This window comes from Nicotiana tomentosiformis, chromosome 6 (assembly GCF_000390325.3).
Source record: "Nicotiana tomentosiformis chromosome 6, ASM39032v3, whole genome shotgun sequence".
NCBI classification, from domain to species: Eukaryota; Viridiplantae; Streptophyta; class Magnoliopsida; order Solanales; family Solanaceae; genus Nicotiana; species Nicotiana tomentosiformis.
In genome coordinates, this window is record NC_090817.1 from 12,066,451 (window position 1) to 12,092,842 (window position 26,392).

At 35.4% G+C, this 26,392-nt stretch overlaps 3 protein-coding genes across 3 annotated transcripts; 1 reads left to right on the forward strand and 2 right to left on the reverse strand.

Moving 5' to 3' along the window:
• Positions 1 to 1,623: 1,623 nt before the first annotated feature.
• On the reverse strand, positions 1,624 to 2,148 carry LOC104087929 (RING-H2 finger protein ATL52-like). Its single transcript, XM_009592518.2, has one exon. It carries the CDS (start codon positions 2,146 to 2,148, stop codon positions 1,624 to 1,626), a length of 525 nt encoding a protein of 174 aa, XP_009590813.2.
• Positions 2,149 to 13,556: 11,408 nt separating this feature from the next.
• On the forward strand, positions 13,557 to 13,925 carry LOC104087928 (uncharacterized). The gene has a single exon (XM_009592517.4). It carries the CDS (start codon positions 13,557 to 13,559, stop codon positions 13,923 to 13,925), a length of 369 nt encoding a protein of 122 aa, XP_009590812.1.
• A 1,492-nt stretch (positions 13,926 to 15,417) lies between these two features.
• On the reverse strand, positions 15,418 to 19,527 carry LOC104087927 (small ribosomal subunit protein uS3y-like). Its single transcript, XM_009592516.4, has 7 exons — positions 19,401 to 19,527; positions 19,217 to 19,271; positions 18,978 to 19,125; positions 17,790 to 17,961; positions 16,215 to 16,269; positions 16,002 to 16,133; positions 15,418 to 15,801 (listed from the first exon to the last, which is right to left on the reverse strand). The coding sequence occupies exons 2-7, from the start codon at positions 19,253 to 19,255 to the stop codon at positions 15,601 to 15,603; spliced, it is 747 nt and encodes a 248-aa protein (XP_009590811.1). The 5' UTR covers positions 19,256 to 19,271; positions 19,401 to 19,527; the 3' UTR covers positions 15,418 to 15,600.
• Positions 19,528 to 26,392: the final 6,865 nt, after the last annotated feature.

Sequence of the window (26,392 nt, forward strand, 5' to 3'; positions counted from 1 at the left end):
ATACATCCCGATCAACAAAACAAGTATTAAGGTCTATAACCCATAAGGCAAACACCTAGGTGATGGTCATAGGCCTAGGCTTTTTACAAAACTTGAAAAACAACAAAAATAATTCTCTTAGTTTCATTTCTTAACCTTGCAATCTTAGTTTAAATTAGACATAGAATCAACCCCAATTTGTGAAAGTGTAAATTGAGATAGTTCAAACTAACGTACTATAATATATACGCCTAACTCCCATATATAACTCCATGTGGAAATCGACCCCGACTCTTGTTGGGTACTACTATTGAAATCGACCGTTTCATAACCTTGAATTGAGGTGTGAAATTGGACGAGTTCACCGTCCCATCAAAAATCATCTAAGGAGCAATAGACATCGCTTCGCCATGACTTTTCTTCTCTTTTGGCATCTTAGGGCCATAAAACTGAAATTTCGTACGATTTCCAGATTTTCGTGTGCGAGAGCCCACGCCATCTGCATGCATCCAGGCGATCGGACCCGAATTGCCAAATATTTTGCCGACCCATCAATAACGACCTAAGAAACAATAATCACCGCTTTGCCATAATTGTTCCTCGCTTTTTGGTATTTTAGGGCCATAAAACTGAAATTCTACCTTATTCCCATATTTTCTTATGCTATAACCCACGCCATCTGCATGCATCCGGGCGACGGGACCCGAATCACCTAAAATTTTGTCGACCTATAAAAAAATGACCTAAGGAACAATAGTTACCGCTTCGCCATGATCATTCCTCATTTTTTGCGTTTTAGGATCATAAAACTGGAATTCCGCCCGATTTTCACATTTTCGTGTGCTATATCCCACGTCATCTGCATGCATCCGGCGACCGGACCTGAATCACCTAAAATTTTACCATCCCATAAAGAAATACCTAAAGAACAATAGACACTGATTCGCCATGATCGTTTCTCATTTTTGGGGTTGTAAGGCCATACAATTGGAATTCCACTCGATTCTCAGATTTTCGTGTGTATAGCCCACGTCATCTGCATGCATCCGGGCGACTGGACCCGAATCGCCTAAAATTTTGCCGGTCCTTCAAAAACGACCTAAGGAACAATAGTCAACACTTCCCCGTGAATGTTCCTCATTTTTTGGTATTTTAGGGCCATAAAACTAGAATTCTACCGGATTCGCAGATTTTCCTGCGGTTTAGCCTACGCCATCTGCATGTATCCAGGTGACCGGACTCGAATTGCCTAAGATTTTGCCGGCCCATCAAAAACTACCTAAGGAACATAGTCATCGCTTCGCCATGACCGTTCCTCATTTTTTGGCGTTTTAGGGTCATAAAACTGGAATTGCGCCTCATTCCTAGATTTTCATGTGCTAGCACCTAAGCGTGTAGCCTAGTTGTCAATGAAGTGCGTGACAGCAGAGGAGATGAAGATTCAAATCACAACAAAGACAAAGAAAATTAGGTGATATTTCTTCTCATAGAGTTATTCGATAATTGTGTTGACGGAAGATAGTAAATATTTGATCAAATAGTTTTTAATATTTTCCACGTGATTTCAAGCCTTGCAATTACTCCACCCCATCTGGGATCAACGGAACTCTTCATGCAAAACCTATCTTTCCTATAAACAAAAAACTAATCAGAAACACTAAACTGAATTGCTTGAACTACAATTCCTTCTCTAGAACTCTCCTCTTGTCCTGTGAAACTACTCCGGTGAAGCACCGGCTGCTCCACCGGAGAACGACACATAGGGCAATCCAAGTGAGAATAAAGCCACATATCGATACAAGAAGCATGAAAAGAGTGGTTGCATCTTGGAAGTTGCTTCACTTCTTCCCCTTCTTCAAAATCTGATAAACACACAGCACACTCAATATCATCATTATTCTTCTCATGATGATTTCCTCCAACTTCAACTCCTCCTTTCTTGTACCTGAAACTGGACTCTAAGATCACGTTAAGATTATCATGAGAAACTTGGCTAGAGTTTTGTTCAAGAGACTGATCATTTGTGTGGTTTTCATTGCACCATCGAACGATAAGGAGATTGTACAGGCTAAGCAAGACAACTGCTATTCCGACAATGATAAGAGCACAATACAAAGTGGGTAAGTTTGATTGTTTTGGAGAAGAAGGTGGCATAGGAGCTTCTGCCATAGCTTGAACCTTTTCGTTTGAGAAGCAAATTTTAGGTCCCTCTATCCCATTTTAAACTACAGTATTACCGGGGGGGGGGTATGTATTACTAAGTTAAATAGGCAAAAGTTTTGTTGTGAAAGTTAATTAAATAATACTCTTCAAATGTCATTTTAGCCATAAAAAAGATTGTTTCAAAATAAATGTCGCTTTAGAAAACCGAGAAATTAAGTGTTTTTTTCTTTCAAATCTACTCCAATAAATGATTAATACAATTTTCTAAAAGTTCCCAACGCTTATTACTCATTTTGAAAAGAGATAAAAGGGTAATTTAGTTAAATAATCTTTATGATTAATGTTGTTAAACAATTTTTTTAATGAGTATTCCAAGACCTTTAACATGGCCAGAGGAATTAAATATTACTAGTAGAATGATGTCAAATATTTTATGATGTTTTAAAATGAAAAGTGAGTCATATACATTAGTATTGGTAAAAGGGGAGTATAATCTATTAGTAATAGAAGGAACTCTTTCCGCAAGAGTGTTGTAGGATGTATGAGATTTCTTCATTCTTAATTAGAGGTCTTAAATTTTATTTTTGATATGGATAAACTCGTGGTAAGGAAGGCTTCCTCCTTTAGCGACTACGAACTGCTATATGACATAAATTCATATTAGTCAGGGCATTCCTTAGTGATTCTTACTATACGTAAATCCGAATTAATTGAACCATTCCTTTAATGAGCCTTTCGTTTTGTAAATTTGAATGAATCGGGCTAATGAATTTTGAAACCGAATGGTTAAGCGAAAAAAACAAAAGAGCTAGCTTATTCAATTAGATATTTATAAAAACACAGTAAATTATTAATTATGAAGTCGTGGAATCAAAGGAGCATAGAAAGGAATAGCTCTGTGAACTGGTTGATGAATAAACTCCGTGAAACATAAAATTAATTTAATGAAAACGACAAGGAAAATGGACAACTAAATATTTGGGAAAATGATATCTAAGCGTTATCTAACCTTGCCTTTCTTCCATTCTAGCAGTCAAAGAAAATTGCTGTCACTTTTCAAGCAGACTCAATTTTGTTGCTCCTATTTTGACATTATATAGCAGGAAATTGGAAATGATCATTATTAGCAATGACTTTGTGAAGCTTATCGTTTGATAGACAAAAGAAAAAAAAAGTTTTCTTTCTTTCCTATTTTCCCATCTATAAAGTTTTAAATTTTAGCTTTTACCGACAGTAATTAAGTAAGGCGGAAAAATATTGTAAAAACATATTTTTAATCAACCTACTTTAGTCTACTAACTAAAATATCGAATAATTGGATCTTATAGTGGTCTTGAAATATTATGTATTCACGAGTAAACTTGTAAGTTGAATGGGAAGAAGTCCAAAGATGGATATTTGATATTTTTATGTATTTATTTTTGTGTAACATTTCTCCTGCTCAAGATAGTTGTTCAAACTAATAGATTCATCTACTAGTGAATTAGATCGGTTATTTGTGTAAAAATCTTATATTTTTATACATTTGTTATTGTTTAATATTCAACTTTTTTGAGTCACTAGTCACCTTCCAATGAGGGGCGGATACACCTTGCCCCATGTAGTGTGTTACGAACACTCATTTTTTTTAAATATGTATATATAGATAATAAAAAAAATATTAGGCATAAATATAAAAGTGACTCTGCTGTTATTATGGTGATTTATTTATTTATTCACTTTTTAAATATTGATACCGCTTATGTAGCGACTCGACTGGTCGTTTTGCTTTCTAGATCCTCGTTCCCCTAAACAAGACTCCTCGTATGTGCTTTTACTATTTTATGACTTGTGGGAATGGTTAGTTCGGGTTTGGAAGGGTTCGGGTTGAAATCAGAATAGTTAGTTCCTTAATATTGGCTTAAAAGTATTAAGTTTGACTTGGGTTAGCATTTTTAATAAATGATCTCAGAACCGAGATTTGACGGTCCCAATAGGTTCGTATGATGATTTTGAACTTGAAAGTATATTCGGATCGGGTTTCAGAAGACCTAGGAGCATTTCAGCGCTTAATATTGGAAGTTGGTGCATTGAAGGTTTTCATGTTCTTTAAATTTGGTTTGAGGTAGGATTTGATGTTATCGAGGTCCGATTGAGATTCTGAGCTTTGGAATAGTTTCGTATGGTGATTTGTGACTTGCACGCAAAATTTGATGCCATTCCGAGTAGTTTAAGTGTGATTCGGCGCATTCGGAGCAAGTTGGAAGAACTTGAAGTTCATAAGTTGATTCGATTTGATTTTGGAGTGTGATTCTTAGTTTTGATATTGTTTTACGCATTCCGAGGGTTCGAGCGAGTCCGTTTTATGTTTACGAACTTGTTGATATGTTTAGTCGAGGCCCCGGGGCCCCCGTGTAGAATTCGGAGGGTCGACAGAGCTTGATTGCTCTTTGGAGAAGAGCTAAAGTTGGTTGGCATCTAGTGTGTTCGCACCTGCGGTGGGAATGGTCGCAGGAGCGGCACTGAAGTTGCGGCATCTCGTTCGCAGAAACGGAAAGGAGGGGAGTGAGCGAGGTCCGCAGAAGCGAAGGATTTCCGTAGAAGCGACCTCACTTCTGCGATGAAAGGGTCCATCGATGCAGAGAATGGAAGCCTGGCCATGGTCGCAGGTGTGCGAGGCGAGCCGCAGAAGTGGGCTCGCAGATTCGAGACTTGGCCGCAAGTGCGGCTGGTCGTGGCTCGTGCGCATTTCGCAGATACGGAAAATCGACCGCAGAAGTGGAGATGCTTCCGCAAGTGCGGAAAACCGCTGGGTAGAAAGGATGCATTTAAGTCGAGACTTAGGCTATTTTGGCTCATTTATTTCATCTCTTGGGCGATTTTGGAGCTCTTTGAAGAGGGATTTTCACCTAGCACTTTGAGGTAAGTAATTTCTATATAGGATGAGTTTAATACATGCATATTGGGTAGATTATTGGAATATAAAGTGTAGAAATTGTGGGTTTAGTTGAAAATTTTAGGTTTTGATAAAAATGAGATTTAACCACGAAAATGATTATGGAGTTGAGTGAAAATTATATATTTGAGTTCTTGAGGTTATGAGTAATATTTATCTTCGAAAATTTCGGAATCCGGAGAAATGGGCCCCGGGGGAGAATTTTAAGAATCTTTCAATTTGGGTTGGGTAATTACTCTAATAGCTAAATTATTAACTTTTGAGTGTATATTGATTAATTTATATAAAATTTGGCTAGCTTCGGATTGTTTGGCACCAAGTTGATGCCTTAGAGCGAATTTGTGGTCTGTAAAGTGATCTTTGAGATGAGGTAAGTCTCTTGCCTAATCTTGTAAGAGGGAATTTACCCCATAGGTGGTTTAAATTACTATTTTCTTCTAATTATTGGGACTACGCACGCACGAGGTGAGGAGAGTCCGTGCGTAGCTACTAATTATGCTTAAGTCTCGGTAGTTTTAGGACCCAAATCATGAAATACTTGTATTGTTTGCACTCTACTTGTTAATTTAAGTGCCTAAATTATATTGAAACTTGATAAAGGATTCGTAAATAATGAATTTCACTTACTCTGGAGTCCCACGGGGTGGACTTTACCACATTTCGACTGGAACACAAGGCCCGTAGATGGTGGCAGTCTTATATTCTTGGCAGGCCAGCAGGTTCTCCTCCCTTGACTTTGGACTAGTTCACACGCCTTTTTCTGGATATATATATTCCACCCTCTCAGAGGGAAGGGTTGCGATTTTAGTTCGAGCAGCTTCAGCAGGGTCAGATATCGGTGACCGACTATGAGGCGAGGTTCTCTGAGTTGTCTCGCCATGCACTTATGATACTTCCCACCAATACAGAGAGAGTGCAGAGGTTTGTTGCGGGTTTGCACTCTATCCAGGACATTGTGGCCTGAGAGGTTGAGATGGGGACTTCTTACGAGCTAGTTGTGGAGATAGCTCGGAGGATCAAGGGTATTCGTTAGCGAAGCCGAGAGCAGATGACGAGGGACAAGCGATTTCGGTATTCAGGAGGGTTCAGTGGTGCTTCGTCTGGGGGCAGAGGTTAATTTAGTATAGCAAGCCCACATATCTAGCATCGCCGCCTTCTTGGGGTGCTCCAGTGCGACCATATTCCAGCGCTAGTCCAGAGAGCTCCCACCGTCTACCAGTTATTTAGGGTTCCTCCAGTAGGCCTTCAGGTCAGCAGTTAACCGTACCGAGAGGTTATTTCGAGTGCGGGGATCTTGGTCATATGACGAGGTTTTGCCCCAGGCTTCGGGCAAGGTAGTACAACAGGCTCATCAGCTTATGATTACAACACCAGCTGCCGCACCAGCCATCCGGCCGCCCAGAGACGGAGGGCAGGTGGGTAGGGGTCGTCCTAGAGGTGGAGGCCAGCCAGGTGGCCCTCCAGCTAGGTTCTATGCCTTTCCATCCAGACCAAATTTAGTAGCCTTAGATGTCGTGGTCACGGGTATTATTTCTATCTGCGGTAGGGATGCTTCGGTACTATTTGATCCAGGGCCTACATATTCATATGTTTCATCTCTGTTTGCTCATTTTCTAGGTGCTCCTCGCGAGTCCTTGGGTGCTCCCGTATATGTGTCCACGCCAGTGGGCGATTCTGTTGTTGTGGATCGGATCTATCGGTCTTGTATCGTGACTTTTTGTGGTTATGAGACTAGAGCGAATCTTTTGTTGCTTGATATGACCGACTTTAAGGTCATCCTGGGCATGGACTGATTGTCTCCATATCATGTCGTCCTTGATTGCCATGGCAAGACTGTTACCTTGGCGATCTAGTCGGGTTATCTCTTTTCTGAAGGCTCGAAACATGGTCGAGAAGGGTTGTTTGACTTATCTAGCTTATGTTCAAGACACTACTACAGAGACTCCGGCGATTGATTCAGTGCTCATGGTCCGGGAGTTCTCCGATATGTTTCCTTCTGATGCATTTAAGTCGAGACTTAGGCTATTTTGGCTCATTTATTTCATCTCTTGGGCGATTTTGGAGCTATTTGAAGAGGGGTTTTCACCTAGCGCTTTGAGGTAAGTAATTTCTATATAGGATGAGTTTAATACATGCATATTGGGTAGATTATTGGAATATAAAGTGTAGAAATTGTTGGTTTAGTTGAAAAATCTAGGTTTTGATAAAAATGAGATTTAACCACGAAAATGATTATGGAATTGAGTAAAAATTATATATTTGAGTTCCTGAGGTTATGGGTAACATTTATCTTCGAAAATTTCTGAAATCCGGACACGTGGGCCTGAGAGAAAATTTTAAGAATCTTTCAATTTGGGTTGGGTAATTACTCTAATAGCTAAATTATTAACTTTTGAGTGTATATTGATTAATTTATATAATATTTGGCTAGCTTCGGATTGTTCGGCACTAAGTTGATGCCTTAGAGTGAATTTGTGGGTCGTAAAGTGATCTTTGAGACGAGGTAAGTCTCTTGCCTAACCTTGTAAGAGGGAATTTATCCCATAGGTGGTTTAAATTACTATTTTCTTCTAATTATGGGGGCTACACACTCACGAGGTGAGGAGAGTCCGTTCGTAGCTACTAATTATGCTTAAATCCGGGTTGTTTTAGGACCCAAATCATGAAATACTTGTATTGTTTGCACTCTACTTGTTAATTTAAGTGCCTAAATTATATTGAAACTTGATAAAGGATTCGTAAAGACCGAATTTCACCTACTTTGAGTTTTTGGCGGGTTACTTGACCGTTAATGGAAATTGTGCTTTTGTGTGTATTAGTCTTGTAATAGCTTTTAAATCGGATATTCATAGAGTATTCTCTCTTCTTGTGGAGCGGGTCGAACGCCTCGGTAGTATAATAGATGCATCTATTGTTCGTACCGCTCGACCCTCGGCAGTGTGCACGTTATTCTGGATCGGGCCGTACGACCTCGGCATAAATCGTGAGTGTTAATGGTTGGAGTCCGAATACACTTGATATTATTTTTATGAATTGAGGGTTTATAACTCATTTATTTGCCCGGATTTTATCTGGAGTTAGCATGTGTTAGTTGAAGAATTTTTGGGATTTACTATCAATTAAAGAATCATTTATTCACTGCTTGCTAATGTGCTATTATTATTACTCACATATCTCATGCCTATTTAAAATTTCTGTATTTTATTGTTGGCCCATAGTAAGTGTCGATGTCGACCCCTCGTTACTACTTCTTCGAGGTTAGACTGGATACTTACTGGACACATATTGTTTATGTACTCACGCTACACTTATGCACTAATCGTGCAGGATCTGAGGTAGGTACATCTGACAGTCATCCCAGCGCGCACCCCCGTTACCCCGAGGCTTAGTGGTGAGATGCTCTCTGAGGTCGTTCTGCAGCACTCGCAGTTTCTCTTTTGTATTTACATTCTGTCTACCATATTTTAGACAGTAGCTTACTGTTTATATATTCTACTAGTTGCTCATACACTTGTGATATCAGGTCATAGAAATATGCTAGTGGACACTTTATGGCTTTTGAGCATTTATTTCACTACATTTGCCCTTTCATTAATTTTCGCTTTACTTTATTAAATTTTTTATTTTTCATTCACTTAATAAAATAAATAAAAAATCGACTACTTTGGAATTTAAAAAAAAAGAATAGATACATGACTAATTCATCGTTAACTTGCCTAGCGGCGACGTTGGGTGCTATCACGACCTATAGGAAAAATTGGGTCGTGACAACTTAATGAAAAACAATCATGCTATAGGGGTGTACATGGACCAACTTCTATATTTTGTCAACTCGGTAGATGAATTTATAACTTTCCCATTTAAACACTTCAACTCTATAAAATGCATATGAATACACACATCTGCCCGTTGACCATGCTTATGTGGCAACAAGGTAACTGATGCGGCAGTTAGGGGTGTACATGGACCAAGTTGGTAAAAACTAAACCAAACCATTTATATCGTTTCGGATTGGTTCGATTTTGTCGGATTTTTCGGATTTGTTTTCTTACATGAATAATATGTCAATCTTGCTTTGTCAAAAAATTTATAAGTAAATATATGTTTAATAAAAATTAAAAAAATTGACAAACATATGATCCATTAAAATATTTTTATGGGAGAATTTTCTTAGTAACACACGATAGTTATTTTTTTAGTTGTCTAACAATAAATTTTCGTTAATGTACGCTTTCAAATTTACCGAATTCAATAATTAAATATAAAAATCAATATGATACCTAAATAATGTATATGCTATTTAATTTTCAATATCGAAATACCAATTCAAATTCGAAAAAGATATAAGAATATATAGATCTTGACATATGAATATGAAAAAATAAAGAGATTGACACATTTCAATAATACTTGATAAGAAAGTGATCATACAACACATTATATAAAGTTAATAAAAATGGAGCACTTCAAATTTTTATTAAATATTACATTCCATAAGAGAATCCCAAATATTTCTAGACATTTTTTAAAGAAGATTCTATATAAAATCTTAAAAATATATATATAAATTATATATTTTATGTCGGTTTGATTCAGATTTTTTTTACTCAATACCAAACCTCATCGGGTTTTCTAATCGGTTTGGTTTGACTTTTCGATTTGGTGCGATTTTTCGGTTCGATTTATACACCCCTAGTGGCAGTAGTGCGTGATGCTCACGCTGAAAAGGAGCGTGGAAATATTTTTTAATTAAAAAATACTAAAATAAATAAATCATAAATCAAAAAAAAAAAAAAAGTAAAGAGAAAAGAAAACCCAACCAACTTTTTCCCTCCCGCTTCCCACCCTTGGCCTCCCCTCCCTTTTCTTTTCTTTCTTTCCCAATTTCACTTCTTGCCATTGCTCCACCATTTTTGTCATTTCCATTTCATCACAGGTGCCTTTAACTAATATAGTACCCAACGAAATCAAAGATCATTCCTTTATGGGAGGCGAAGGAATAGCTGCAATAGGTGGACCATCGATGGAGGTGGAGATGATAATAAAATTACTGAGAAAATAGGATATTGATGGACAAGTAAATAAGATCTATATTTTCCCACCTTTTTACCTCAATCTCATCTCTTAACTGTACAAATCATGGAGAATTGCAGAGACAAATTTTTTTTACGAAGAAAAAGGTTATTTGGTCAGCAATCTTGCAACTAGATCTTCAAGTCAAATTCAAATAAATCAAATCGTTGGTAGATAAGATCAAACTAATATTGATTTGCCAATTCGAAGCAACGTTTGAAGAAGGTCAGATCTGAAGGTTTTCCTTTTTAATGGTTCTTGCTTTTTTGTGAGAAGAGGACGAAATACAGAGGAGGAAGGTAGTGGAGTGAGAAAAAAATGACAGCCGCTGAAGAAAATTTTTCTGTGATATTTGAAGGTTTCCGGCGAGTTCTAAAAGGAAAAAGAAGGGTACACACAATTACAAAGAATCTGACAAAAAATAATTATTTAAAAAAAAAAAAAAAAAGTGGGACCCACAATTTACAAGTATCAAGAAAATATAATGTGGAACATATGGTAATAGAAAATGCTAAAGCTTATCCATGTGCAACGATTGAACAACACTCATTCGTGGGTGTTTATTTATAGTCATTTAGTTATGTTAAGGTGTTTAAATGGAAACGTTCTAAATTTATCTACCGGGATGACAAACAGGTACAAGTTTAAATGGTTCGGAGACCAATTTGCCTTTTAGAAACATATAAATACATTAAGTTTTATTTATTGTCATCCATGCATACTGAATGTAAATGTAGTGATAGTCCTACCTATTTATTTTCACTTAATGAAAGTTCGAATTTGAATCTTAGAACCCTATCGACTAAGTTTGTCTATTTCGTTTTTTCTAAAATCACTTAGTTACTCTTAATAAGATTTGTTCCATTCTTATACGGTCTTAAAATTATTAAAAATATCACTTAAAAGATTATTATAAAGGTGATTTTTTCTATTGTTACCGTACAATCACCACTATTAATTAACCTCCATCGGACAACCATCCACGTCAGTCAACTTTATTGCCAGCCACCACCACTCGCTTCCACCATCATCGCCAACCACCACCACCAACTACTACTACCCGCTATCGCCGCATCTTCACTCAACCATCACCTTGAATTTGACTATACTACCACCAACCACCGCCTCACTACATGTAAATTAAGTTTTTATCTAATATTTTGTGGTCATAATATTTAATTAATTATTTTTTTGTGTATATATATATATATATATATATATATATATATATATATAATTGTCCAGCGTTTAATTTCCAAAATAATGTTCTAAATCTATCTATACTATCTTAAAAGCACAAAACCCTGTCGAAATGTTGTTCGTTATTTTTTACTTTTTAAAAATAGATCCCGCACTAGACAAGATAGTAATTTGATAATTTTTCTAATATCTAAGATTCTTAAATCAACTAAAATTTTAGTTTTAAATATAACCTTATTTGAACTACTTAAAGAGTCCTAATATTAAAGACTTTAAAATTCACTAAGAATGTGATATAATGTTAGAGATATTCACGTGATTTAAAGTTGGAAGCTAAAATGATTTATTTTTGTAAGTCAAAACCAAGTTTGTGTGGGTTTTAGGTTGTGCAAATATTATAGAATACTAGAGTCATGCCAAAAACAGGAGACAAGCATTTATACAAAAATTCATGTACGTATTTTCAAAACTTGTCTTTCTCTATTTTTTCCTCCAAACTTATTAGTTTTTTCAATAAGTATAATTCCTTTTATTTGTGGTGTGGATATACACATGTTTTCCTGAGGCTTGGATATGATAATATATTTTTATAAATTATCCATCTGTAGAATTTGAGATATGAAGTTTCTTATGTATAAATTCTTTTTTGAAGAGTCAATGAATGAAAGGTAGAGGTACAATTATTACTTCAAACATGTTTGTGGTTTAATTTTAAAATCGATTTCTTCAGAGTATGCTCCTTTAGATAATTTTTTTATGTATGAAATTGTTGAGTTCTTTGAGTTTAAAGGCCTCTTTTTCGACGCAGCAAGCTAAGGTGATCATCTTGATGGATAGTTATTGACAAGAGATTTAAAAAATATGTTGGAGCGTATTATATAATTTTTCCTTATGAGATTGCAGACATAGAGTTATTTCGTTCAAGGTCAGACACATTCCTTTTCTTCTTTATGGTTCCAAATTTTCTATTGTCTTTTGCATAGGCTTTATTATTTTGTAAATTATATGTGTGCAATTCCCGTTTTTATACAATTATAAGGTACAGGTGAAAGAAAGCTACATGATGGAAAATAAATGGATGATTCCATTATACAAAAATGGCCAGTCATATACAATAAAATTATCTCACGATTTTAATCTCCATTGGAGATAAATTATCAATGTTAATAAGATATTTCAACATTAAATAACTATTGATAATTATTGAATAATAATTCTATCATATAATATAGACATATGTTTTTCGAGTATTCATGCCTTTTTAGTAACATTCTATAATATGGTAGTATTCAATAAGATATGAGAGGAACTATGTAGGGTACAATTTCTTCCTTTATTGCATTAACTAAATAAAATAAGTATTAATGATTTTCTGGAACTTAATTTTTTTTCTTACAATATTATTGTATAACTCAAATATATTTTTAAATAATATTAAAAAATTTATTCATTTTCTTGAGATAAACGTGCAACACGTACTTAAAAATTATATTATTATTATTTATCTATCTATCTATACTATTATAAAAGACTAAAACTAAAATAAAATATTAAACCACTTTTTTATTATTTAAAAATAAAGTTCACATTAAATATTCTTATACATTATATTCGTAGTATCTTGAAGAGTTAAAAAATAATAATTTTTTAGGACTCAATGGACAAAAAACTCTGGATCCCTACTTTCTTGATTCTTTTATCTTTAACTTTCCTTCTGATATTTATTTTATAATTAAAATATATTTTAATAATTTTTATTTTTGCGATGTTTAAAAAATTATATTTATTGGTATTAGGTACGCGCGCAACGCGCGTATACTAAGACTAGTTCTAATAAAAAGATGTGTGTTCAAATTCAAATATTTATATTACAAAAATGTGCTTCACATTCCCTTAACTTAAAAGTTAGGATTCTCATATGCTTCCAACCCTAGAAATTTGATGCAACATGAGTTTTTTTCTAAGCTTACAAAAACATAAAATTATGACAAGCCTCCAATAAGATAACCTTATCCAACGTAGCCAATGAAAATCAGCCACGTAAGAACAAAGGAAAAGATACCAAACCCCCAAAGCTCAATTTTCCACCTCTCAATAAAAATCCTCTCAATCTAAGTTCCTCTTTCTCCTCTCAAAATCACATCATTTTACCAATACCACACTCTTAAATTTTAGGAGGAAAGAAAAAAGTTGAGAGCAAAAAATAATGGCTTCAACTTCACTAGTTTCAATGGCAATGCCACTAACTTACACAAACCAAAAGAAGCAACCAATTATTGAAGCTTTTTTAAAGCCATTGCCAATAAGGCCATCAAAACAAATTGCAACAAATTCAAAACCAATTGTTGCTAAGTTTGTAGTGAAAGCTTCACTTAAGGAAAAGGTAGTGACAGGGTTGACTGCAGGTGTACTTACAGCATCAATGGTTGTACCTGATGTAGCACAAGCTGCTGATGGAGTTTCACCTTCACTCAAGAATTTCTTGCTTAGTATTGTGGCAGGTGGGGCTGTGCTTACTGCAATTATTGGTGCTATTATTGGTGTTTCCAACTTTGATCCTGTTAAGAGGAGTTAAAGTTGTTTAATTTGTGTCTCTTTAATTGTGTCCATATGATGTTAAATTAATTTCCAGTAATTTGTGTATGTTTAAATGACAATTAATTAATCTATTGTTTTTTTCGAATTATTAATTGATCCCAAACACACTATCCGACTATTTCGAATTCGTGTTGCGTAAGGGGTCACTGAAGTGCACTGCACTCAAAATTTCTGATAGGGAGCGCTCCCCTTTATTGAGCCTAATGCAGGTGCGAAATAGTCGACCATAAGATCTATAATTGAGGGTTGATGGATTTTATCCATCCTACTATACTCATTGCTAGTAATTCATCATAGTTGTAATTTTGCTAGAAACACCAAGTTGGCAAGTTACTTAAAAAAGTAACTACATGCATTTAGACTTATTACTTATCTGAAAAATGTAACTTGTTACAATAAGTCAAGTTAAATGTTAACAACTTCCAGCAATGTGGATACATAAAGAAGATCCAGGTAAACATGCACACAATTTGAATGCAAAAGCAACAATATTTTATTGTTTTTATGATTTATACTCTACTCTCATTGTCAAAAATCCAAAAGATTTCGACTTCTCTGCACCGAAGCTACTCATCAAAAAGATCAAATTCTAGGGGCATTATTCTATAGCGCAGCTATAACACTGACAATGTTATATGATAGTGAATGCTGATTGTTAAAGTCTAACATATTCACAAAATAATCGGGGCAGATATGTGAATGCTAAGATGTACGATCATACATGATTAGATAAGATAAAAAATCACCACATTCGCCAAAATGTGCAAGTTACACGTATTGAGGATAAAACGAAAGAATGTCGCTTGAGATAGTTTCGTCATGTCTTGCGTCACCCTACAGATGCACCGGTTCATAGATATAAAATTATGGTAAATGAAGATGTAAAAAAAGGTACGAGATAGACCTAAAATCACATGAAAAAAGTTGTCTCGGAAGACCTACAAATCCTTAGAACCAATGAAGACTTAGCTAGATCCCACCACGTCCTTTAATGACAATTCAAACTTGTGTTATTAACTTCAAAACCGCTTGTGTTTGATTCCTAAATAGTGACTACTCGTACAAAAAGGTGCAAATCGTATTTCATCCCATTTTAATGGCGGAAATTAAGTGAACAAATAAAACTTTTACAAAGAAAATGCAGTGGTTTTAACATGACTAGTTTTCGAAGATTTCACAAAGTTTTGTCACGTATAACTACAGGTAATAAACTCCAAATAACAAGACAATAACTTGAATCTGACAGAATATACACCCAGCGAAAGGGTTCTGCAAATCTTTAAACAGAACAGAGCTAATGTTTTTGGAACTCAACAGTAAGGGGACTGAGTTACATATTCTTCAATTGAGTTAAGCTGAGGATTTGTTCCATCATGTCCAATAAAATTTAAACAGAACATAATTCCCAACTAATGAACTAAACAACAACACCCCCAAAAGAAAAGTCAAAATAAGGGTAGATTCAACCATTAATAGAATAGAATAAAAATCTTATTAGGTGCATTAGAAAGATAGTCATATAAAGTAACGGATTTCCAGACATGTTTAACAGTACCCAAAGATGAACAAAAAAAGAAGAAAAAAAACTAAAACTTGACTTATAGATGTAACATTCAGAGATTATTCAGCGAGAGGCAAGTGAGATTCGCTGTCTACATAACTGGGACTGGGATAGGAATATCAGTTGGCAACATTGTTGGCACTACGTCTGGCACCACAACCGACGTTCTGATGTAATCTTCTTCCTCCTTGGGTGAATGTATTGTGACAAGATCTGGAAGAGGAGTTGTTGGACCTTGCTTTCCTTTTGGATCCCAATCAAGCATGATCTTAACCTTGATGCCAAGTACACCCTGTACAACTCAAAAGAACGGAACACATCACAAGACAACAATGACGATAAGAAAAATAAAAGAAATCAAGAAAAGAAAGCAAGCCCCCAAAGCTTCGGTAACCATGCGCCACTGGAATTTCTTGGTCGCGAGAAAAAAGAATAAGGAAAACAAAGCGAACAAATTAGCAAGACCGAGGAAATCACTTGCATGGAACCAACCTGTCTCATGAGAATATGTCTTACAGCAGAGTCAATATACTCCTTGACTGGCTGACCGGAAGAAATCATATAACCGTCTTTGAACTTCATAGATTTAGCACGCTGAGCCCTTAGCTTTCCACTAACGATCACCTGTTTAATAAATCAATCAGGTGTTACTACTCTGTATCTGAGGCGTAGTGAGCAGATATATAGTGCATTGCAGTAGCATACCTCGCATCCCTTGGCTCCACTCTCCATTATAAATCTCAGAACACCATAGCATGCCCTGATAATAAAAATTAAAAGAGCAATTTAGAAAATGAAATGTAAACCACATTAAACCACAGAACATTGATCACAAAAAGAACTAAGAAAACAAATTCAAGTATGTCTGGAGTATTTTTAGGATTGGAAAGCATAAAAAAGTGACAAGGTTCATGGGGCTTGACGCGAAGAGAGAAGTGAAGCACACAATTTATGGAAAACTTAAAAGTAGTAAGCACCCATTAAATTAGTATACAAAAAATTAGATTGCAATTAAAATAACTATTTCAGTATCCAATTTATAATAAAGCTGATATAAATCCAACTTCTAAAAGTCGAGAGTAAAAGAAGCGCCTGATTCTCGTTGGATCACTTTGTTCACCTTTCTTTAAACTTCTCTAATGTGAACGGGTTCACCCGTGAAGCCATCATCCCTCGCTTTTCATTGCTTCATCGCTTGCTGTGAAAAATTGATGGCTTTAATACGTTGTATGTCGCAACACAAGGACAGATGTGTATATATTTACCAGAACACCACTCACAACATTTTTCGAATAGCTTCAGTTGACATAGTCATCTTCTGACACAAACTCGGCACTAAGTCAACCTAATTGCGTTACAGATGCTCAACTTGAGGAATTAGCTCGGGCTCAAAATAAGGTCACCACTCAAAAAATCATTATGAATAACATATACTTGATTTTATAATGGTGATCTAGACCAGCTTACGCGCATCTACACTATTCCACCAAGTACCAACTACTTCCTACCAGCACACGTACCGGGTGACCACCCGAAAGGGTTAAGCAAACAAGCTCTTCAGTTGTCCCTTCAGTTCCACACATAGCTTTAAGTCTATATGACCAAAGCTTCAGAAATTGGAACGATATGAGCATTTTGACAACTTCATCATCAGAGCTTTAAGCACAAACAAGAAACCTAGAGAATAAGGTGAAAGAATTGAGCTAAAAAAGGTTTAGCCGGATGGGAAGAAATCACCTATTGTTTTTCGCTTCTACTGGAATTTAAACCCTGGTCTCCATTGATATTCACCCACTTCGTTGACCCTTGGCTCCATTTTGAACAACATATATTTGTTTCAAGTTTAATCACAATACAAGCTATGTACTATTAAGTATTAATTACCAATGTTCCTCTCTAGATAGTGCATAAAGACAAATATTCCACAAGGATGCTTGCATATAGGACTCTAGTCGTCATCCAACACAAAACTGGCACTAGAACATTTGTGGATAACATACGCAGAAAAACAAATTATGCACAAACCCAACACCCTTAAAAGTTAATTAGTCCCAGTAAAGTGGACTGGAAATAAATAAAAAAAGAGAACATTGGACTGAAATACACATGCAGCGATTGTCAAATATTACCAGAGAAAGGCAATGCAAAAACAAAAGATAGTATTAAGCATACTAGAATTTCTCATAAAAGAAAACACTGGAACATCACATAAAGTATCAAAGGACCAAGAACAATCAATTTTGAAGCAAATGTAAACTCGTAGATAGACTGAACACCTACCTCCTAACAGCGAGACCACCAAGGAGCTTGTAACGAAGAGATTCGGCCTGAGCAACGGCACAAAGCCCTCTGTTGTTAACCTTCTCTGCATATAGCTCCACAGAGTTCTCTTTAAACTTGAATCGCTTCTGGACAACTGATGTCAATTCCCGAATCCTCCTTCCCTTCTCACCTAATACAATACATGGACCCAATGTAACAAATAACAAAAAATGATCCTAATCGAGTCAAAATAATACCAACCAGAACTTCATCACATACAGACACTGGGACACATTCTTTTCAGCATGAGGATAAGGACATGAGTTGAAGGGAAACTATTTAGTGAGGACAATAACTTACTATAAAATGAATAAAACGCTAGCAGTCATCAGTGAATGTAAATGTTAAATGTTCTCTCTCTTAATTCTTGTTCTTTTGGGTCAAAAGTCCAAAAACACTATCCTACCCTTACTTTCTTGTTCTTTCTTTGAAATCCAAATGTCACAAAGATGCAAATTTTTTGTCATTCTCTCACCCTCCCCATCTTATCGCTTTTGTTTGTCCCCCTTCTCTGAATGGTCAATGGTCGACATACCTTTCTTCCCCTCAAATTTACAAGGCAAACTACATGGCAACTAAAAGAGAATCGAAAGGCACAAAATTAATTTCAAACATATTTTATAAGTCCAATCTTAAAATTTTGCACAGAAGAAATGGCAAGAACGATGATGTCATCAACATAAAATCCAACCAAAATCATGATGAAAATTTAGAAGTTAATGAAATTTTTTTTCATTTGTTCTAGTTTATGAGACACTATTTACTCATTACTCAGTTTTAAGAAGAATGACACATTTTTGTATTTGGGAACAATCTAATTTTGAACTTCCTATTTTCGCCCTCAATTAGAAGCTTTTATAGCCACAAAATTGTTATAACATGTTTAAGACCAGAAGTTTCAAATCTTACAGCCACAAATGTTATAGCATGAATAAGACCACAAGTATCAAAAGTCTTTTAAAACCACATCACATAAAATTGAAACAGGAGGGAGTAACTGATACTTTTTTGGGGACCGAAACCATACATAGAACAAAGAAAGACAACAGAAATATCAAACAATGAATGCAATTTTCACGTTAGCCACCAAAAGCATAACCTTCAACACAGAAACTAGTTGAAATAAACCCAAAAAAGAGTTATCACCTAAAACGTTCTGAGTACGAGTGGCTCTGATGATGATCTCAGTCCTCACAGGAGTGACTCTAACCTCAACTCCAGAATATCCATCCTCAGCCAACTCACGTGTCAACACTTCGTTAAGCTCCGCAAAGAAGACACCATCTGCAACAAACTGATTCACAAATACCTCCAATCTTAAGTGTTACAGTAAACGAACAACAGTATATTGCAATTTAACGAAACAACTTAAAAATATAACTAACCTTTCGTTTTTTGCTAATCTGAGTAACCGGAGTATCCATTTTCAAATTTTGTCACCTAAATTGGAACGAAAGGGTATAATTTAACAATTTCAAGCCATTAGAAATCAACAGGAACAGTGATATCAATTTATTTGAGTAATTAAAGCAATTAACATCGATAAACATATACGAAAGTATCACTTACAATTTTCGAAACGGCCGGAAAAAGAGAACGTGAAGATTTTCGCAGCTAAAAACAGCACGTCTATGGCGGCAGAGGAGGGTTTAAGAAGAAATGCTAGTTCGAATCTGGGCTCGTTTCTGAAGTAGCCCGTTACAAGATGGGCTTGGGCCGAGGTCCTTTTTCTCCAATGGGTTACAATTATTTTTTGAGAAAATGATACTATATATAGTCGTTCTCAAAATAATTGTCGGAAAAATATATATATTTTTTGTATATATATATATCTCTGTATATTATATACAAAAAATATATAAATTTTATATACTTTTGCGGCTACTAGATGTAAATAATTTCGGGCACAGGGTAAAAGTAATCTTTGCCCTTATTTTTTTGGCAAGTTATACATTTGGATTGTCGGCCAAAAGTAATTACATCTATTAGTCAGTATACAAAAAAATATATAATTATGTATAAAATATATATTTTTTTTATATATTATACATTAATATATAAATAAATAAAAAAGTATATTTCTCCGGCTACTATTTTTTAGAGCACCTATACTGTATAGTTTATCCTCTTCTTCTTTTTTTGATATATTAAGTACATCTGAAATGAGTTCCAAGGCTATTTGTGTACTTCACCTCCATTTTAACATACTAGTCTTAGGGTACGCGCTTTGCGCGTGTACTTTATATAGATAATATAACACTTTTAAAAATTATATAAATATTATTAAATTTTGTATATCTTATGCGCAATTATTCTGTCTCATCCGATAGTTTTTTAAAATTTGATGTTGAGTTAAAAAGTATAATAATTATGAATATTAGGATAAATTATACCTAATAATAGTACTTAGTAGGATTTGTATTTGTACCTGTATTTGTATATAACCAAAGAATGAAACATATTTTTTCACAAAAAGTTTTTCTCTATATTTTTCTTTTTATTGTTATTAATATAATTAAATTATATAAAATTAATTAGGTTTAATTTTATGATTAGTTATAAATCTATAATTGAGAATAAAAAAATCATAGGAGTGCCAACTGATATTATACAAGATATTAATATTGAAACTTATATAATTCAAAAAATGATTTAATGTATAAAATTTAGTTGATTTAAAACTTTTAGTCTCTCAGTATAATTCTTTTTTAAATTACATAATAAATACATTAAGATATGTTTAAGTTGTAGTAAAAGTTAGTATCAAACATGTAAGTCTTTGAAATTGATAAATATTAATAGCAAGCTTAGATTGTTAAATAAAACAGATAAATACGATATAAGAGCCAAAGAATTTAAAGTAAAATAAAGTAAAAATAAGAGAGAGATTCAAAACCATATGATAAAATATTCGTTAAAATATTAGAAGGGGTAATAGATAATACATTAATAATGAGTAACAGAAGAAACATACTTTTATTTTTAAATATCAGTTCCTATTATTTATTACGTACTTAATCCACAGAAAGTCTTTTACATAAAATATTTGCTCAACTTATTTTTTGTCATCGATTCATGGTAATGATAGTCCAAAAAATAAAAGAAGAAAAATTACAGAGGACCTATAATAAACAAGACTAATGTCAAATTTGATTTGATTCTTTCAATTCCTTATTTACCGTTTGATTCAACACCATAAAGAAAGTATAAGTTATCGGAAGTTTCTATGTTAGATTTTATACATTACTTAATTACTATGTTTATCTTATAGCTCTATAAGGTAAATCTTTAATTCATATTTGATTTTTAAATATTAAAATTTCTTACCCAGTAGTTCAAATAAGGTAATTGTTTAATATGCAAGAATTTTAGTTGATTTTAAAGTCTTAATAAATATTAGAATAATTAAATGACTATTTTACCTAATGTAAAATTAAATTTTAAAGGGCAAAAAAGACGAACGACATTTCGCTAAGGGTGTTCGTGCTTTTAATATAATATATATAGATTCAAAAGGAAAAGTTATACTCTTAGCCATTTGACCAAAAGTATTTATATTTGCTAGTTGATATACATAAATTATACTAATTATATATATATATATATTATACATTTGTCGGCTATTTTTTGGGTTATGCGACTATTTAAGTTAATTTTAAAGAAGGAAAAATTGCTGCAAAATTTAATTGAATATGATAAGGTAAAGCAAATTTCAAAAACTAAATCCATATTATCTATGGCTTTTTTTTCCTTCTATAACTAGAACTTAATTACTGGCTTTCCTTCGATATACCTCTCATATTATAAAGGGGTATACTTTCTAATACTTTGTCAACATAGTAAATTCAAACTTCAATCACTTCTCTTTCTTCAATAATTTTTTTGGCTTCGTTAGAGTTTTCATCTGATATACCTTTCGAGATATTATCTCGAACCTTCGTAGAAACACTAGATGCATGTAAAGTAGTAAGCAAAACATGGAAAGGATTGACATATAAATCAGGTTTCATGCAAGTATATACATATATTGTCGAAGAACCAACAATATTTCAGGTTACTCTATTCAAGGTATAAAAAAATGTAAGTACATCTTAGGATTTGTTTCAATGGACGGATGCTTGAGGAAGAATTTATTACATCTTCCCATTGAAGACTTAGAAATTTGAAGATAGATTTTCAACCGTTATTGTGCTTTGAAGATCGAGGCATCTTCAAAGTATGAGATTTTAATATGTGTTGCATGAGACGACGACGACAACAATAACAACAATCCAATATAATCTCACTAGTGGGGTCTGGGGAGGGTAGTTTGTACGCAGACCTTACCTCTACCCTAGGGTAGAGAGGCTGTTTCCAATAGAAACTCGGCTTCCTCCCTCCAAGAACTCCCCATCTTGCTCTTGGGGTGACTCGAACTCACAACCTCTTGGTTGGAAGTGGAGAGTGCTCACCACTAGAGCAACTCACCTTGCTCTTGTGTTGCATGAGAAAGAATCATAATCATATGTACTACAGTCAAACCTCACTATAACAGTTTCGTTTGTTTTGAATATTTTTAGATGTTATATCGAAGTGCTGTTATAGAGAATATTATAACATAACATAAATATTGATTCCGGAAAAGTTTAGCTTTTATAGTGAAGTGTTGTTATATAGAATTGTTGTTATAGAGAGGTCTGTACATTGCGAAACCTAGTACCTTAGAATGGAAAGCTTTGTTTAATTCGAAAATGAGGTAGTTGATTGTCAAGGTTGCTCTATTGGTACTCAAATCAAATCCTTTACATTTCAAGATTATTTGTTTGTCGGAAAATTTACCACCTCGATCTAGGTATGTATAGATTTTTGAAAAAAAAATCCTGAAACATAAAGGAATTGATTTGAGTACCACTAAAGAAACCTTGACAATCAATACCTCATTTTTAGGATGTAACGAACAAGCAGTCAAATATAGGAAATAGAAGTGAGCAGTTGGTCGTCTATTTTTATTAGAGTCATGGTATCTCTATTCTGGTCTGTGAGTTTAATTTATTTCAATTAAGTCCCTAGGGACAGGTTTGCAATTAATAGCCACGTGGCTTTATTCTAGAAGGTTCTTGGTCTGTAGAAATTAAGGACAGTTGTTCAATAGGAACGTTGCCTATTTAGATTCTGGGCTGTAACAGAATTTACTATCATTGGAATTACAAAAATTTTATCCTTTTCCTTGTTAAACTTTTATTCCTTTTCTTCTTGTTCTGTTCGTTACAATAGTGGTATCAGAGCCGGCGTTCCGGCGGCTGTGAGTTCCAATCATGGTAGAAACTCTAGAATTCAAAGAAACCGATGAAGGGTGGAAGCGTATTGAAGCTCAGCTTCAAGCTTACATGGGAGAAAATCAGAAACGTCTAGAACATATCAAATTGAACCAAGCTAGGATCAGCTCGGAAGCAACTCAACGACAAGCAGAAAGCAATCGTCGTTTTGAAGCGATGCTTGGTCATTTGGACGGTGAGCAAAGAGGAGAATCAGTTGTATCTGCGCGTTCCCGACTAGCCATGGAAGGTGGAGGTTCTATTGGGGACAAGGGAGAGTCCTCTGTTGTTGGACTTCAAAAGCCAATTTCATCCCTTGTTACTCCGGCGAGTGTACACACCTCGATGCTTCCTCAAGTCAGTCGGGTAATGTCAACATCGTTAGCTCCCTTCAATCCTTCAAATTTCTCTGCTCCCATCCCTATAACACACTATACACCCACTTATTTATATCCTCCAGCACCTGTTTCACTTGTCCAACTTAGCACCACCACAATGAACTACTTCTCTCCTCCTTCTTTTGCTCAGCCCACAATACCCACCAGTTTCTCTACACCTCAGCTTAACTACCGACTTTAACCCTCTGTTGTTGCAGCTCCTGTAAACTCAACCTATAACCAACCTTATGCTCACCAAAATTCAGGGTCGGGTTCTTTGTTTCAAGCCATTGTACAACCCAGTTTTCAACCCAATATCCTGACACCTGCCAACAATCATAGTCAAAACAAATTTCCCAAAATTAAATTGGCTTTTCCTGAGTTTGACACCAATAATCCTCGTGGGTGGTTAAGAAGATGTGAACAATTTTTTGAGTTGTACCAATTTGCTCCAGAATCCAGGATGTCCTATGTTGCTATACACATTAAAGATAGATTGGACACTTGGTTTAATGTGTATGTCATGGAGAATGGGGGTGTAGTAACTTGGGAAAATTTTTGCTTGGATGTTTGTCGTAGGTATGGTAACATAAGGCCGATGGACGTGGTTATGGAATTTAATAGGCTACAACAGTGGGCCGATGTTGAGAGTTTCTTCAACAAGTTTGAAGAAATGCATTTCTATGTGTTACTGATCAATCCCACACTCACTGAAATTTATTTTGTTTACTGTTTTATTGGAGGATTGAAACCTGATTTACAATCAATGGTGAGGGCTTATGATCCTCAAACTATGTTAGCAGCTTTTGAAATTACTAAGTTACACGAGAAGACCCTTGCTTCAATTTATAGGAACCTTCAGCCCAGATTTTCATCGTCACAGCCTAGAATCACCTTTCCTCCAAGCCCTCGATCCAATACTCATGCCCCCTTAGCCATCACAAATACCCCTCATAATGCTCATTTAGCCATCACTAATACCCCTCACAACACCTCTCATAACACACCCTTGAAGGCCCTTCCTCCTATAAACACTAGGCCTCAACCTCCAGAAATCAAACCTTAGAGGAGTTACGGGAGAAGAAGTTATGTTTTCGATGTAAGGAGAGGTATTTCCCGGGACATCAGTGCCAGACCAAGGCATTGAATTGTCTGGAGGGGTCGGAAGAAGAAGAATTTTTCGAAGCCCAGGGAGATCCAGTTGAGACAAGAGGTCCTGAAGAGGAGACCCCTGAAGAGGCAGTAATAAATACCAAGTGGGGTCATTCTGATTCTCGTCACACTACTATCCGAATCTCGGGAATTGTAAAAAAAAGCCTGTTACAGTGTTAATATATAGTGGAGCAACTTATAGTTTCATGGATCCTTGGCTAATTAAGCACTTGGGTTTAACGGCCGAGCCCATCAAAAGGAGCATGATTGTTCGAGTAGCAAACGGGCAAACTATGAGGTGTGAGCAGATTTGTAGAGGTTTTAAATGGGAGATGCAGGGTGAACTCTTTGAATTTGATCTTATAGTATTAAGAGCTGGAGGTTGTGACATTGTGTTGGGGATAGATTGGTTGGATTCATGGACACCAATTTTACTGCATACCAGGCCTCGCAACATTTCTTTTATAAAGGATGCTAAGCTGATTACCTTGTTAGGCAATCAGAACTCTTTCAGTGATGTTGAGGTAGCGTCCAAGGCATTCCACAAATTACTAAGTGAAGGAATTGATAATTATGTGGGATTGTGATGCTCTTTGGAGGACAGCAAAGAGGTGGTGCAGATGCCAATTCCGGTGGAGGAATTAATTCAAAACTATGGTGACATTTTCAAGGAGCCCACAGAACTGTCCCCTTCTAGGGATTGTGATCATTCAGTTGTGTTAGTTCCTGGAACTAAACCAGTTAATTTGAGGCCGTATAGGTATTCTTTTGAACAAAAGAATGCCATTGAGAAAATAGTTAATGAGATGCTGGAAGCTCAAACAGTCACCCCTAGTTCGTCACCCTTTGCCTCGCCAGTCATTCTTGTTAAGAAAAAAGATGATACTTGGCACATGTGTGTGGATTATAGGAAGCTAAATGAGACCACAATTAAGAATAAGTACCTAATACCAGTGGTTGAGGACTTATTGGACGAATTGTCGGGAGCTCAATATTACTCTAATTGGACCTTCGTTCAGGCTATCACCAAGTACGTATGAAGCAAGGGGATGAGTATAAAACTACTTTTAAAACTCACCATGGGTCATGGGAGTTTAGAGTGATGCCTTTTGGACTAACAAATGCACTTGCAACATTTCAAGCCCTTATGCACACTGTTTTTAGCCCATATTTGCGGAAGTTTGTTTTAGTCTTCTTCGATGACATATTAATTTATAGTGTGTCACTGGAAGATCATGTGAATCATCTACAAATTATGTTTGATGTCCTGAGGGCTAACAGGTTATTTGCTAAACAATCAAAGTGCAGGTTTGCTCAGGCCAGTATAGAGTATCTGGGCCATGTTATTTCTGGTAAAGGGGTGAGAACAGATAGAGCCAAGGTAGCAGCTATGATTAACTGGCGTCCGCCCAAGTCTATCAAAAAGTTAAGGGGTTTTTTGGGATTAACGGGCTACTATCGAAGGTTCATTAAGAACTTTGCTTTAATTAGTCGGCCTTTGACTCATTTACTCAAGAAAAGAGCCTTTGAATGGAACGAAAATGCTACTAAATCCTTTGAAGAGTTGAAGACTGTGATGACTCAAGCCCCTATTCTTGCATTGCCAAACTTCAGTGAGCCTTTTGTCGTTGAAGTAGACGCATCTGGATTGGGAGTTGGGGCTGTGCTTTCCCAAAATGGCAGACCTATTGCATTCTTGAGTCAGGCCCTTAGTCCTCGACATTTGGGACTTTCCACT